Source organism: Astatotilapia calliptera, chromosome 16 (genome assembly GCF_900246225.1).
Source record: "Astatotilapia calliptera chromosome 16, fAstCal1.2, whole genome shotgun sequence".
Taxonomy (NCBI): domain Eukaryota; kingdom Metazoa; phylum Chordata; class Actinopteri; order Cichliformes; family Cichlidae; genus Astatotilapia; species Astatotilapia calliptera.
Window position 1 is genome coordinate 8,791,661 of NC_039317.1, and position 16,481 is coordinate 8,808,141.

Below are 16,481 nucleotides of genomic sequence, written 5' to 3' on the forward strand. Positions count from 1 at the left end.
CTCACATACAAGGTCTTAAATAATCAGGCCCCATCTTATCTTAATGACCTTGTAGTACCATATCACCCTATTAGAGCACTTCGCTCTCGCTCTGCAGGCCTACTTGTTGTTCCTAGAGTATTTAAAAGTAGAATGGGAGGCAGAGCCTTCAGTTTTCAGGCCCCTCTTCTGTGGAACCAGCTTCCAGTTTGGATTCGGGAGACAGACACTATCTCTACTTTTAAGATTAGGCTTCAAACTTTCCTTTTTGCTAAAGCATATAGTTAGGGCTGGACCAGGTGACCCTGAATCCTCCCTTAGTTATGCTGCAATAGACGTAGACTGCCGGGGGATTCCCATGATGCATTGAGTTTTTCCTTTCCAGTCACCTTTCTCACTCACTATGTATTAACAGACCTCTCTGCATTGAATCATATCTGTTATTAACCTCTGTCTCTCTTCCACAGCATGTCTTTATCCTGTCTTCCTTCTCTCACCCCAACCAATCACAGCAGATGGCCCCGCCCCTCCCTGAGCCTGGTTCTGCCGGAGGTTTCTTCCTGTTAAAAGGGAGTTTTTCCTTCCCACTGTCGCCAAAGTGCTTGCTCATAGGGGGTCATATGATTGTTGGGTTTTTCTCTGTATCTATGAAGCGCCTTGAGGCGCCTTTTGTTGTGATTTGGCGCTATATAAATAAAATTGAATTGGTCTAAACATGGACAGGTCATTACAGTCTGAACGTGTGAAGTCTTACGCAGTGATCAGTCAATGGTTACGAGTCATTTCCAATGAAAGCCAGTAATATGAAGCTACCAACTGTCGCTCTCATGATGGGCTTGACAATAAAAAAAATAAATAGTCAAAGTTGCACTGCTCTCAACAGTTTTTCAGCACTTAAGTGATGGAGTGAAGCATCCACCATCATTCTTTCATCCTTGCATGCATACACACATGCACAGCACATTTACACCAACACTTCATGGCAGGTCTTTTTGACAGTGTAGCAGACTTGTAATATTTTCACTCATAATGTCAATGCAGTGTTAAAGTACAGCTTCACTTTTAATCCACATTCAGTAGTCAGAGTGGCACAGACACACACAAAAAGGATGGCATAACTCACCGGGCCATTGCCACTCCGAACACACATCCACCAACGGTCGACCAGAAACCAATCCAGCCTGCATCCACCTGTGTTTAAAAAGAGAGAGAGAAAGAAAGAAAACAAAGGAAAATGAGGTGGTGGTTTGGGAGAGAAGCCAAGAGAAAAGAACAGAAACAGAAAAGCATACACCCTGTTCAACATGCAGTCCATGACTGAGGACAGAGCTAGACAGAGAGCAGGCTCTAAGTGCCTGAAGACTGTGAAGGCCTGCCAATCACCGTGTCCGGTAAATTGCCAGGGTTGGCAATGTTGCATGAGTGTGTGTGCGTGCGCAAAGCTTGCTGTCCTTTCTTTATTTTCCAGGATGAAAGTCAACACACACACACACACACACACACACACACACAGTCAGAAGAAAGGACACTTTGACCAAGGGACTGCCACAGAATCAATAAGAGGTAAAATACAGCACGCCTCCCTTTCTCTCTCTCACACACTCACAGGAAAAGTCAAAGTGCCAATAAATGCGTTTGGTTCTCATAAGTCTTCTATTGACAATAACTTTCATTAAGTCAAATTCAGATGGTAGATCATTCAGCGAGGAAGCTGAATCTAAAGCAGGACCTGATGCTTTCTGCTTAATCACACTCTGCACCAATCTGTCAAGAAAGTTCACGATGAAGAAAAGTGGACTATCAAAGTTATTAAGTGTAGACCGATTCTAGCTTACAAGTGATGCATGCCAAAATGCCATTATATTTGATCAGAGTTTTGTGTGGGCCAGCCTTCTGTGAAGCAGTGAAGATCAATGGAAAGGCACTCATCTCATGTTTGCATAGCCTGAAGCAGCACAGAGAGGTGAACTGTACTCCCCAAGTAAATAAAAAAGATCTAAAAATATATATTATAAATCAAAACACCCACAACCCTGTAGCACCTATAATTGCTGTTTATCTTCCATGTAGGCCGTGCAGCACTGATGCTAGGATTTTCTATGGTGTATGTCACATCAGTTTGTGCGCCAGTTCAGGGAGCTAAACACAAATTGCATGCCAAGCCATTTCAATTCAAAAGATACAAATTACTATGTTTCATGTGTGGGTGGAGAGTTAATTAACTGCAGCATTCTCAGTGCTTGGATCCTTTAAAAGGCCAAGCCTGAAGCTTAATCATGTCTGCTATTTTGTGACTGTGTCAATAAGCTGGCGACGACTGCAGTTAGGATGGAGAAAGCCATATCATGTTAATGTGTTTGTTTCTGTTTTCTCTCTTGATCGCTTGTCATAAACCTGATCCTCTGAGAAGAAGTGGCATGTTGTGCTAATGCTGAATCTCTTCGTATAATCCTAAAAATCCACAAAGCAGTGTTTAATGCTGAGAAGTGTTTTATGTGAAGGCAGAACATGTTAAAAAGTGCTTCAAAACTCCCAGTGGTTGTGTATTGGTATTAAAAAAAAAAAAAGAAAAAGAAAAAGAAAAACTAATCTTACTAAAAGAAGCAGGACGCAATCTGCATTCTAAATGGGTCTCCATTAAAAACTGATGAGCTGAAGCACTAAAGCACCCATTTCCCGAGACCTACGGATTGTGATGATACTTGTATCTGCAGGTTTAGCACATTTCCCCTCTAGAGCTCAAATGGCATCCTTAGCATCGGACGTTTGGCGCTTCCCCTGTGCATCTAGTATCCAAATTCCAGAAATACACACCCTTGTTATAATAGAATAGGTGACCATTTTTACTTTTCTCATCCTTTTGCGTTTCGATGGCTCTTGTCCTAGTATCACCCCAACTCCCATTTCCTACCACAAACAATCACAGTGGAGAGGCACAGAAACTGCGGCGTGATTGCATTTGAAGAGAGCGCCCATTTGCAGGTACAAAATTGAAAAGAATGGCAATTCAACCACTGACATGAGTTTTTTACAAAAGATAAAAAACAACACAAATTTTGTTGTCTCAATCTCTTTTCTGGGTGGCCACACAGCACACACCGTGTCAGTATGGAAATATATTGAGGCATGACTTGCTGACTTGTATTTGCTCGCTGGAAGATACAAGGCCTCGGTGGAGTTTGTCATTTTCTTCCCTCCTGGGGTGATTGTATGTGCACACTATGTTCTAAGAGCGTCAGTAATTTCACGCATATTTTTAAGACTCGCATATAAACCAAACAAACATGAAAACGTGAGTTTCCTAGTCGGGCTCCAGTCAAATCACCACATGCTGTGTCATTTCCCTGCCAACAGATCCCCGTGTGCCTCTGCCCCTCTTCCAGTCATTTACTCAATCAATCCTTGTAAGTCGTTAAACATCACTTCTAGGTCGTATTTCATGAAGTCATAAAAAAAACAGCATGACGACTGAGACCAGAGAGCTGGCTAGGTGCTGTAACAGTCTTTGTCACTTGCAGAGCATGTTTTGTTCGCCTTCATGTTTTATTTCTTTATTAGTTTTTCAGACACTCTGCTGTGGGACAAGAACATGTTTGTATTTCCAATAGACTCTGGGGGAGAGGGGAAAAAAAGAAAAGAGACATCAACATTTGTCTAATCCAGTGACAACTGATTGCTCTTACTGCCTCACGGCACTCATGGTCACCTCTCACTCAGGCTGGGTGGCTAGCTGCGGAAACAGATGACAGAAGCATCTTTATTTCAGAAAAGGACCCCGAAGAAGCATGTGTAAGAAAAATGCTGACAGAGAGAGGGAGGAGGAGGAGAGATGAGGTTAGGTCTTGAAACACACCAAGGATAAATGACTGCATGAATCAGCAGCAGAACTGAGTTACCAAATGTGTGCACTAGAAAAGAAAAAGAAGTGAAAATAGAATTTGAAAAACGGTGCAGTGAAAAAAGGATTTGCCCCTTCCTGATTTCATTTACGCACATTTGTCACACATTAAAGATCAAATACATTTTATTTTAGACAAAAATAATTTTTTTTAATGTAGTTTTGAACGAGGATTTCATGTATTAATGGAGGGGGGGGGGGGGGGGGGGGGGGGAGCTATCCAAACCTACGATAAATCATCTGACTTAACTGAATAAATTTCACCAGCCACACCCAGGCATGATTAATATCACACCTGCTGAATCAAGACATCCATCAAATAGAATCTGTCAAACTGACAAAGTGAAGTAGGCCAAACGATTAAAAATTTAAAAAGCAACACATCAAGCCATGATCTAGAGCAGGGGTGCCCAATCCCGGTCCTCGAGAGCTACCGTCCTGCAGCTTTAAGATGCATCCTTGTTCCCACACACCTGAATCAAATGAATGGCTTGTTATCAGGCCTTTGCCAAACATGATGGCATGCTGAAGAGATCAAACCATTTGATTCAGCTGTGTTGGAGTAGGGATGCATCTAAAAGCTGCAGGATAGTAGCTCTCGAGGACCGGGATTGGGCACCCCTGATCTAGAGAAACCGCTAAAAAACAAATATTATGCTGGAAACCCCTCCAGCGTGGATGAATAAAAAGAATTCTGCAAAGAAGACTGAGCAAAATTTCCTCCACAGCAATGCAAATGACTGAATGCTGTTCTGCAGCCAAGGCTGGCACACCCAGTTACTAGGTTTAGGTGGCAATTACTTCCACATCGGTTTGTGATAACCTTTTTTCACTCAAATTAAATCATCAACTGAATGATGCATTTTGCATCTCATCTGGTCATCTTTGTCTAATATTAACATTTGTTTGATGAGCCATTACATCCAATTTCAACCAGACGTGGATTCAGAAAATGATTCCGCAGTAAAGCAAAGGTGTAAACATGTGTTCGTGAGTAAACCTGCACCAACATGAGCAAATCATTGCAAAGCAAGAAGAAATTAACAGGAAATTTCTCTTTTGCTATTAATGCTTTGTTCATTTTAAAATGTCAGTAAGAGCTGAAGGCAAATGCAAAGGGAAAAGTTTGCACTTAAACAAAAATTCCAGTGCAAATGCATTGGTGCTTGGGGAAAGAAGAAAAAGATCTAATTAGATGAGAGCTTGCATTTATATAATGCCTATTTTACTCCCAGCACAGCATCTGTCTGCACCGTCTCTGGATGTGACAGTCAAAGTTTAAAACACACAGAAAAACAAGATAAGCTAGAGCTGCGATTGGGATCTGTGGGTGCATCTTAAGCTAAAACAAAATAAAATGCAGTATTTGCTTTTCCTTAGTTCAACTTGACTTCAATGTCTCCACACCCAAAGAACAAAGCTTCAGTTGCATTCGTACTGCACCACGCACATCGTTTCATTTATTTTTAAGCTCAACTTTTATACCCAAGGGATAGCTCATCTCACTGCAACATACTTTTTGTGTTTTCAAATGTCATGGATAAAAAGAATTTGAGAGAAAAAAAAATCTTTTTAGAACAAATGAAATCTAAGAACAATTTGGTATGCGCCCTGCTTCCTCTTGACAGAGGTATAATGTAGAGGGTGTGACAAGAAGTGTTTCATCCCCCGCTCTGCTGCGTGTGATCTCCTCTCCAGCAGCACCTGTCTGGCGATAACCTTGAAAAGATGCTTCCTTTGCCTTTTGACATGCTGCTGTGTTGAGACCTGGAAGATGCAAACCATCCAGAGCTTTTTTCCTTCCTCCAAGCTGCACCACTCAAAATTACTCTGTTTTTCTGTCTCAAATGGAAGATGGCTGGCAGGCATGCGGATAGCGATTTTCAATCGATTGTGCCCTTCACAAAAGACGCAGCTATGTGTAGGCTCAATAAGTGCAAAACAGAAAAAGACAGCACCAAATCAAAATATGTGATCATATTTGGTTATTTTTAGGTTTCACATGGGGAGTGACAGTGTGTATTTATTCCTGCACAAGAGTGGATTAATACAGGCTTGCAAACGGGTTCTTTAGAATTCAAACGTCAGAATTCCTTCCACATCAAAATATACTTCTCAGTCTTGAATATCATCATGTGTTCTATGTGTGTAATGTCATTTCAGTGCATCATCTTGATAATAACAGACTTTACAGTTTACTGGCAGGAAGAACATCTGAGATATATTTCAAGATGCAACAATGAGAACAAGAGAAAGGACCCCAGCTGTTCGCCCCATTGTTCCACTCAGTGGGCCGCATGTGTGAAAAGCTTTTCAAATTATAGACACAGGTGGATGAAAACTGACTACTTACCTAGTCAAATAAGAGAAATACAAATATTCATACATATTTTTTTGCAGTTCACCCACCTAAAGGGTAACCCAGATGAAAACTAGTCTGTTATGCAGGAAAAATGCCGACCTCGTCTCCACACTTTCCTCAAAAGGCAGTCAAAACACCAGTACTGACCTGTTCTTTCAAAAGGGCACTGGAAAAAAAATGAAATCTGAAGAAACAGCCTCTTACTGAATGCTTTGAGGTACTTCACTTTACTGAAGCTGGTGCAAAGGCAGTATGTTATCCTGTGTGTGCGCATTTGTGCCATACCTGGCTGACTTTGGCTGGTGTAAGAACCATGTCGAGGACGCCCGACCAGCCAGCAATCACTCCTGTGGGGACTGCATAGGCCAGTGCTATCATCAGGAACCGCAGATTGCTGAAAGAGACATTAAACATGTCAATCACAAGAAAACAAACTATATTATACTATACATCATCCAGCCTCCAGACAGAAATTTCAGCACATTTGTAGAATCTATCAATGTAATCTTGGGAAAAAGAAAAAGATTTGAGACCAAAAGTGTTTACAGTATGTACTAATTAATGAGAGATAGTATCTCACTGAATGCTACAATTTAACATGCAGTTATCCAGATCTTTCATACCTTGAAAGCATCTGGGTTTATTTCAGTCCTAAAATAAATAGTATATTAATTGCGTATTGGTGTATTACTCCTACCTCCACTCTTACTTTAGCAAAAACAGATGATTATCTGATATTTATTCGTGTACCTCTAAAGACTTCTGCATATAAATGTGAGAGCTTGGTCACTTGATTTAATTGAAAGGATATCCTCTGCAGAATCACTGAGGGGTTCATAATTATAATCCAAGCACTAAATGTTACTAATTGCATGAATGCATAATGCCGCCTCCAATTACAGCCTACATCCCAGCAGCAGCGGCCCGAGATGAAACAATGAAAGCAGCATAACGTGGTGTGTCTTTCCTGTCCTGTTCATTGATGTCTGGAGGTCTGCCATCAGCTGTCATCCCACCTGACACGCACAGCCACACGCACTCAAGTGCTTCTATCTTTGTCAGGGTACTCACTGACATTAATGCATTCTGTAAATCCTGTGTCTAACATTATATACTTGCCTCCAACACTTGTCCCAGACTAAACTTAATGCTAGCCCCAACTGTAAACGCCCAGCGGTTCATTGAAATTGTGCCAGACAGTGACAACTAGCACAAACTACTCCTGCTACTTGCCAACCTTACTCAATCTTCACTCACAGATTTACTGACCAACATTACTGCAACTTGCTCCTATTCCACTAAACAGTTGTGAGCGCGCCCCGCACCCCCCACAATGTGATTACGCAAACAGATTTTGTCCTCACAACATGGATAATACACAGCACACACAGGCACACCACTTTGGCTCATCTCCCTGTGCCTGTCACAACAGAAAACCCATCCCTGTTCAGAGCACAGAGACAGAGAGATAAGAAGCAACATGAACACTGGTGGGAAGCTGCCAACATTAAGCTAAAGGATCTAAAATAAGGACCAAAAACTCAGAATTAGGAATTTGAATGATCACTCTGAATTCTTGGCACTGCACTGTAAAGCTTAACAGTGTGTGACATGTACTCGTTCAATGACTCAATTATAAATTGTCCATATGGCAATAAAAATAATGACTGCAACCAGTGACTGCTGTTATAGCTGGAACACTTTCTATCACATGAACCTGTTTCAATAGCAAACCTATAAGAGCCTTCCTGCGTTTGCCATCTTACATTTCAGGTACTCTCATGAGAAAACAGTGTAAACACATTTTTACACAGTTGCTGTTAAACCATCTATTGTTATTACTCCACTCTCTAATGAAAGTCAGATCTTTGATACTGTTATGTCTGTCACTGCATAACAATGTGGTTTAAAAGAAAAAGAAAAATGGATTGCTTTTAATTGTAAACTCCTCAAAGACAGCCACTCGTTTGCAATTAATCACAAATGTGACGGGGTTTGAGGTTATAGTTAAGTGCACGTGAGCCACTAGTGTGTGCATTTATTGTTTCATTAGCTGCAAAACCATGTTTAATTGTTTTTAAAAAAAAAACTGTAACAATTGCTCAAAATTAAAAGCTATAAATGCATCTTTGATTTGAGGTAAATCCATTTGTAGATAATAACCGTTCATCAGTTCACTGGAATCAAACTGCAGCAGCAGGAATCTAAATGCTACAGCAGACATGAGGCTGACACAAGCAGTTTAGCTCACAGTGAACTGTTTGCAAAAAGGGAGAAAATTAATAAAGTGTATGTGCATTTATGTATGTGTGCCCAATATACACTCAAAGTTGATCCATTTAGAATATATAACACCTCTCCAATCACATGAAAGTCAAATACAATCACTTGGAGCACAAACACCCACACTAATCACCTTCGCCCAGTGAGGTGACATGGTGATTTAAAAATCAGAGCCACATCCTCAACCCAAACAATGTGATTAGAATCACTCAGTGTCTGACAAATGAGGCAGGGCTGGAAGCAGATTCACAGATTGTTGTTGTTTTCTTCTCCTGCTGTTGGTTTATGGACACCGGTAACTCTTACATTTATTCTGCCCCTGCTTTATTATAATGCAGCCAGCATCCTGAACGGTATCAAGCAGGGACATCTGGATAACACTTTGAGGCCGGCATCGCCCATATGCTTCAAATGCAGACAAAGTTCACGAATACACACAAACTACAGAGAGAGAACTTCCCAGGACAAACTACCTGTACGGCCAAAGTAGTGTTGCTGTAAACAAATCCACAGCCCTTCCCTTTCCTGACACCGGTGAACCTCACACAATGAATCGCTTTATTGGAAGAATGCTTTGATTATACATGAAAAAACAAACGCCGCCAGTCTCTCAGCTGCAGACGGCTTGTCTCATCTTAAGCAGTATGAAGCGGTTTGGCCTTGGACAGAGTATGTAGGGACAGTCATAAAAGCCCTGTGACAAAGTACTCCCCCTGCTTTTCCTATTAGCACCCTTTTCATTAACCTTGCCACAACAACAGGAAATCCATATCCATGCATTTTTTTCCCCTCTAAAGATGAGCTTACTTAGATAACCAAATGCAAGCAGGCAGACACCATCTATTGGTAAGTTTTTTCTCCTCTCCACTTCCTGCTGGGGATGAAATATTTCCAAAGGAGTCTCAAAGCTGCCGGTGTCATCAGCTAAGTGTCCTTGGCAGAACCGGCTGGATCGCAATGCATCAAAATGACAACTTTCAAAGTGAGTATGACTGGGGGTGGGAGGAAGGGGTCATTAATAGTCAAGCTTCGGCCTGTTTAGTATCACCACACCGGGTGATGAGAATACAATGATAACTTTGCACCATGTGTGGAGACATCCAGGTTTCTAATTAGACTGCTGCTGTGGCAGCAGATGTGAACAGCTGGAAGCACTCATCAAGCTGAAGATCGTTAACCAGTGCTCGGACCCTGACAGATAAATGGATGAACAGATACATCAATAGATAAGCATCAAGCTTAATGGCAAGTTAGCGGGTACCTGCCATCACTGTGAAGGCTACAAAATGCTGCGCGAGGTGCACTATTCAAATCTGCCATCTTGGTATCGGGCCCAATACCAAACAGTTCCTGTCCATACAGGACCAATTCCCTGTCTCTATCAGTCCAACTACCAATTATTCCACATGGTGGATTATCAGCTACTCACAGTAAACCCCGGCTTGAAGATACCTAAAAGTGATGCAAAATGATGTTACACAGTGAGGTAAAATAAGTTCAAACAGCCAAATTCTTTGATCCGCCTGTAATCAGGGTGAGAAACACTACTGAACACAATAGTAAACAGTGAAACCTAAAACATCTGGATACGTTTCATGGAAAGCTGCAGTGTGGTTAATAAATTACAATTAGAGTCATATAAGAAGTTAAAATTTCACTAAGTAAAGCTTTAAAGTTCTCAAACTAAGGCAATCGTTTTGTCTAACTGCTCTATGAGTGCACAAGGCCACAAAGACTCAAGTCACTTTTCCTGCTACATGCCCAGTCCCTGCAGGACAACTGTACGGCTTGATGTTGCTGGACTGAGATACAACATGTTGCCCAAACAGGTCACTGGAAGCCTGCCTATCACAAGTGGAACAGAAACCCTCACAGCTGGATGGCCTAGTTAAGTTGGCCAGAAACCTCTGCACGGATGAGCATGTGCGCATGAATAAAATGTGTCAAAAAACGCGTATTAGATCGATATCAGCCTGATCGCATAGGTTTCTGAACTCTTTAATGAGTTAAACCTGTCTGTGCTGGTCAGAGGCCTGTGGAAAGTCTGGCCCTGTAGTGAAGCCATTTCTTACTTCAGGGGACCGAGAGTAGCCAACCAAGCTGGGCCAACTTCCTGGCTGCCATCATCCAGCTTTTTCCCTTCTCTTCACCCTTCCCCAGCCTTAATCCGAACTATGGCCACTGCCACAGGCCTCATTTCTTTACAAGCCAGGGCACTGATTCTGGGGCAATGCTGTTTCCTCGTGGCCCAGAGGATTACTATCCCCATGGTGGAAAGTTTGAAGACATATAGGGATATGGGGCTGCAAGGTTTATAATAAAGTGTTATTTAATCATCGTTTCTAGATTGCCGTGTAGACCTCGCCTGTACCCTTTCCCAGGGTGGAGGAAGAAAAAGCCCACAGAGAGTCAGATCCTCAACATAACAGAACATCTCTCTTCTTCTCCAGCTACATGCATCAGCTGTGTCTCTTGAGAGTTATTGTAAGTAACTAACCCTCACAGTGTAGATGCAGGGTGATGTCTTTTTTCAACAGTGGCCAGAGCTTAGTGACAAATCTAGAGCGAAGGCTGGAGTTTCTTTGATAACAGGCCAGGCAGATGGTGAGTGCCAACTGTAACATAAGATTCTGTCACTTTCTGAGACAAGAAGCATACTTTGCATCACCAAAATAGACTGAATGTATCCACAGAGCAGAATAAATGCTTCAAACAGGCTAACAACTGCTCTCTTAGAGACCGCTTTCATACAAAATAGCACCGCACGAAGCAAAGTCCAAATACACATCTTTTGTAATCTATTTAAAATCAAGGACATATTAAATTAGGCCTCTTGAATAAGGTTTTGAAAGAATGGTCTCAACATCATCTTTCACATGATTTTGGACTACCAGAAGACATCATCTATGTGTGCATTGGACTTTACCTAAGAAGTCTGCAGATGCTGCTCCTGTAACTGAGTCTCTGGCTTGCAGCAGCCACGCTGGGAGGCATTGGTGGGCGTGCAGGGAAATAGAGCAGGACTGCTCCAAAAAGCACAGCAATAGCAGCCAACTCTGCCGGAGCACAGCAACGTAGAGGAAAAGAGACATACATGTTATTTTCAAAGATGAGACAGTCAGTCCAGTTTGACATTTTAAAAAAAGGTCACCGTGACATCTAGAAGTCCTCTGAAGCCATCCCCGTGATGAACATAACAGCCCACTAGACAAGACTGTAGAATAAATGCATCTAACAAAACGATGCAATCTGACATAGCATCAGCTGATATCACAACTCGTCTCTTAAAAAAAGCAATGCATTTACTAAAAAGCTCCATTGTAGCCACATTAGTGGGTCGCTTTCATTCCATCATATGATAAGTGATACAATATCAGCTTACTTCTTATGTGACTCCTTTTTACTTCTGAAAACCTGCAAAACTTTTGATTCACAAAAATGTATCCGCTTTGCCCTTAAGAAATTAATAACAATACTACCTTAGGTTAAACAAAAGCCGCTGCCTCAATCTATTACAGCATGCCTGTTTCTCTTTTCAGCATGCTTTTAATTTTCTGAATCAGTTAAGCATATCAGCCCTAAAAAGCCATTATTCAGAGACGCAGTTATGAAGATTATAATTGGTGTTTTTGGTGTTTGTGCAATATTCTTGGATCCTTTCGCTTGATTGTATTTCTGTCCCTTGACGGGGCTGACATGATGTCGAAATGATGCGATATCGATCCAACTTGCCCTCAGAGGCTCTTGCTTTTTCTTAGTACCTGCATACATTACTAGCTGGATCCTGTCCCGGATGAAGATGTCGGAAACCGCTGCCGAGATCGTGGTTAGTGCCTGAGTGTCATTGGGAGCTGGAACTATCAGAGGTCCCACTATGAATGAAGCGGCGCCTCCAAGGTAGGAGAAGAGTGAGGCCACGGCTGTTGCTGTGGCTCTCTGATCAGGGGCAAACCATGTGGTGGACAGATAGGGGCCGGCGCTCATCATGGTGGGGCCGGCTAAACCATTAAGCAACTGACCTCCGTGTATCAACCTGTAAAAGAAAAAAAAAAAAAACGTTCTTATTTAGAAGACATACATGCCTCATATCAAGATGTGCCAGGAAAACACTTCTCTGATATCCCATTGAAACAAACAAAACGGCAGCAGCAGAGCATCACCCTCAGTATCCCTATTAAGTTCAAAATAAACTAAATAAGGACATAAAGTAATGAGGCATTTCTTTTGAGCATCTAAAGGAAGAATGACAGGCGAGGGAATAAAAATAAAGGCATAATTATCCCAGAGGAGTCAAGTAACCACCTGCCCCTGAAGTTTCTTTCTAACTTCTGCACCTTCAGACTGAATTGTGTGAGACAGATGTATTCTGAGATGTCCCCGGATTCCACCAGCACCCCCACCACCCCACGGCCCCCTCCAGAACTGTCTGACCGAGACAGCCAGCCGCTGGAGACGGCTCACGGCTGATTGATTGTCTGTACGCTCAGTAAAGACTCCCTGGCTCAGCAGGGAGAGAAGAGAACGAGAGAGGAGAGGGGGACACGTGAAGATGTTGGGTTAATTCTGAGCTTATGCCATTTAAAAATCTTCTATAATATTGACTGAAAAAATATTATCAGTATCAAAATTATTAGATTTTACACTAACACTTAATATAAAAAAATTCCTTGAATGGCATTTTGTTTGACAAAACCTTTAATTCTAATACTGAGCCCTGTCGAAACAATATAGTTTATGCCTGCTTTATGTCTAAAGCAGGCATAAACTAGTTTGTTCAGTCTCCACTGTGCTGACATGTCTCTGCCCTCTAACTCGTTCTAACTTTGGAGTCCACTGCCTCTGGGGTTCACAGATAAATGTGTCACAGCAGAATACAAAGTGCTGTGGTCAGTGACAGGCTGATTGGAGAATAACTTGTTCACCCTCTATCTTCTTCCCACATCTCAGACCTGCTAACATCCCCTCCTACACACCAACACCTCCTAAAATACTCTGTGCCTCATACTTTTTATTCATCCCACCTCTTCTTTCCTTGTTTCTCAGTCTTTATCGCTAACTGGGTATGTTTTCAACACTGACACTGAATAACCTGGTTATCCGAGTCCCCGTTTACACGATTCTGACATCATCGAGCTTCTCTGATCTGGTCATTTGCGTTGGTGCAGACATGTCTTTGACTCCTCCGCATCCAACGTGTGTCATTTCTGTACCGAGTGAGTTAACTCGACAGGATGCAGATGAACCCAGTGCCAGGACATTGCTGTATTTACAGCTGTCATTTTCTTCATCTAATTATGTGAGAGGGGAAGTGTGAGCAACAAGCAGTAAAAATTTATCCTCATTATTGGCGTCACACTGTCATTTTCACTTAAGCATGTAGGTTATCATTACATCACTTGTCATTATGTTTTCATTGACTTAACTACATGATTTCTATCAAAGAGTCTCCCCATCATTACTTCTTAACTAAACATAAACACCAGATTCAGCAAACGAGGTGTTGACAGAGCAGCCAGAACCAAAAATAAGTGGTCTTCATGCTCTCAAGCACCAAATGTGCTTTTCTATCTACCCTACTGCATAAAAACCTCTTGAAACATTCAGAAAATGATTTGCAGCAACAGAGACTACTTTGGTAGCTCTGCATCTTTGATTTGGCAGATTTTTTGATTTTCAATCTCCCCGGGATCTAAGCAGGGATCCTCTGCTTGTGTAAATGTGTAAACCACTACACTATGGAGCCACTGGTATAATCTCTGTATGATTAAGACTTGTGTGTACTGGCAAAAACAAAATCTACAGCTGCAATAGTTGGCATCTTATTGTGGCCGTCCTCCATTTGGATGGGTCAGTGTGCAAAGATGGCAATGCAGGTAGCACGAAGCAAGCAGGTCTATGAATTAGGCAGCACGATGTGAGCAAAAGCTAACATTTAATTTGTATTTTATGGTAACAACGACATGATTTATAATATGTTCTTGATACATATGACATTTTTTTACCTACCACACCGAGCCTTTGAGTCAAGCTGGCTGTCTGTCATTGTGTCTGTTGAATTGAAATCGAGAGCTACCCGGAGCCAACTAGCACAACAGTCCCAATCAGGTTTTTGGGCGCACGTACTGATTACGGTCTTATTCAGGACTCAAAAGGGTGCAGACAGAGTGGTCCTGTCCACCTGCTGTACTAGACATTTTCATTAGATGATGATTATTCCAAACCCGGCACTCTAATCAACTTTCTCCAAAAAAACAAAACAAAAACAAAACCAACATTTAAAGAGACAAAGATACGCAGCATAATTTACAACAGTAACTGTGACCTACAGTGATCTCATTTTGAATCTCACCAACAATCGAAGCAGCTCAACTGTTTTGTTTTTAAATTGCATTTCATGCACAATACAAACCAAATTAAAACTTATGGAATCAACTAATAACCTGAACAGTCGACGGTGGCTTTCAGCACTTCACACCTTTTAAAAAGTTTGACAAAGTTTGGTCAGTAACCAGCCTCGCTGTATTAGATTAGAGAACAGATGAGACTAAAAAAAGTGCCTTTAATATGACAGGTGATGAGGACGGATGGTGACTAACACGAGGATGAGCGGTCACATGAGACTGCACTGTGGCTGGCGAAGCAAAGAGAGGGAATAGAGCAGCTTTTTCAAGAAGAGATGATTAATCACTATTTATGAACCCTGTCAGACTGAATCTGATTGAGAATGAGACAAAGAAACCTGCACTACAGCGAAGTCATTTGACTGCTTCTGCTCTGCCTGAGCTGACAGACCAAAATTCAGCCATCACAAAAAGGCCAAACCAATTCCGCCTTGAAAATGGCACCATCGCAATTGTTGGAGTAATACGATGGGATCCACAATTTTTTTTTTTTTCTGATGGCCAATCAGACATTGTCGGAGTGAGTCTGAGATGTAACTGATAGACGCTAATCACACAGCTGGTCTGTATTCGAATTCATAACACAGACGGAGATTGAAATAGCAACAGAAACTAGTAGACGCATGAAAAGCCAGGGAAATGAGAAGGGTTTGAAAAAAGAAAAATAACCTTTGATTTGAGAGCAGAACTAATCACAGCAAGGTCTAATCAGTGACTGCCAATTCAACAGCACCTTTTATCTCCTTGACTGAACCTCACAAAACAAACATTTTTTAAATGTGGCTTCACAGAAGATCTCATTTAAAAAAAAAAGAGAGAGAAAGAAAAAAAAAAAAAAGAGAGAGAAAGTTCCACTTTTCAGTGTTCAAACATTCACAGCTCCCTTTGATTTTCAAAAATGGATCTTAAAACCTCAAAACAAAGAGACGCCTTACTTCCTCAAGAGGTTATCATAAAAACAAAGAGGTAATCGCCTTTTTAAACATGAAAAGGAATCTGGAGCAAACAGATCTGCAGGGGGTTACTGAAGGAATGTCACGGTTTCTAAACCTGGATAGACGTCTCCTCAAACTATTGTTTGATCCCGCCTGCAATGTCCTTGAACACCATATCCAAACTTCAGGAATCTGAAAAACTTAACTGCTCCATTATGTCGCGATTCCCTCTCTAAGGTAATCTACATCATCATCCATCTGATAAGTATCCTCTGCATGACAGGCAGCACATTCATCAGCGACACCCGTCAGTAAACAAAGCCCTTGCATTTTGATCACTACTGCAAAGCAAAGAGTGACCTCTACTGGTGATCCAGCTACATTAAGCTTTGAGTCTCTACAGTTCTATAATAATCCAGTATGCCGTTCATCGCCTTAAGATCTATGACCTATAACATTTAATATGCAAATTAAACTGAACTGTGACACACTAACATTTGCCGTGTGATTCATGTCCTCTTTGCTTTCGCCATCCTATCTTGTTTTCCACTTTGAATGCCGTATCTAAAGAGCTGAAGGTCGCAGCAGAGCAGCATAACTCTCATCGTGGTACGGGTGCACAG

At 41.7% G+C, this 16,481-nt stretch overlaps 1 protein-coding gene across 1 annotated transcript in view; it reads right to left on the minus strand.

Annotated features, from left to right (window-relative positions):
- slc49a4 (solute carrier family 49 member 4) overlaps positions 1–16,481 on the minus strand; it is a 45,764-nt gene that overhangs the window by 22,512 nt on the left and 6,771 nt on the right. Inside the window, exons 3-6 of the mRNA XM_026143951.1 lie at positions 12,284–12,555; positions 11,449–11,578; positions 6,525–6,633; positions 1,103–1,170 (exon numbers count right to left, since the gene is read on the minus strand). Coding sequence (XP_025999736.1) covers positions 1,103–1,170; positions 6,525–6,633; positions 11,449–11,578; positions 12,284–12,555 — 579 coding nt within the window. The remainder of the gene's footprint in view (positions 1–1,102; positions 1,171–6,524; positions 6,634–11,448; positions 11,579–12,283; positions 12,556–16,481) is intronic.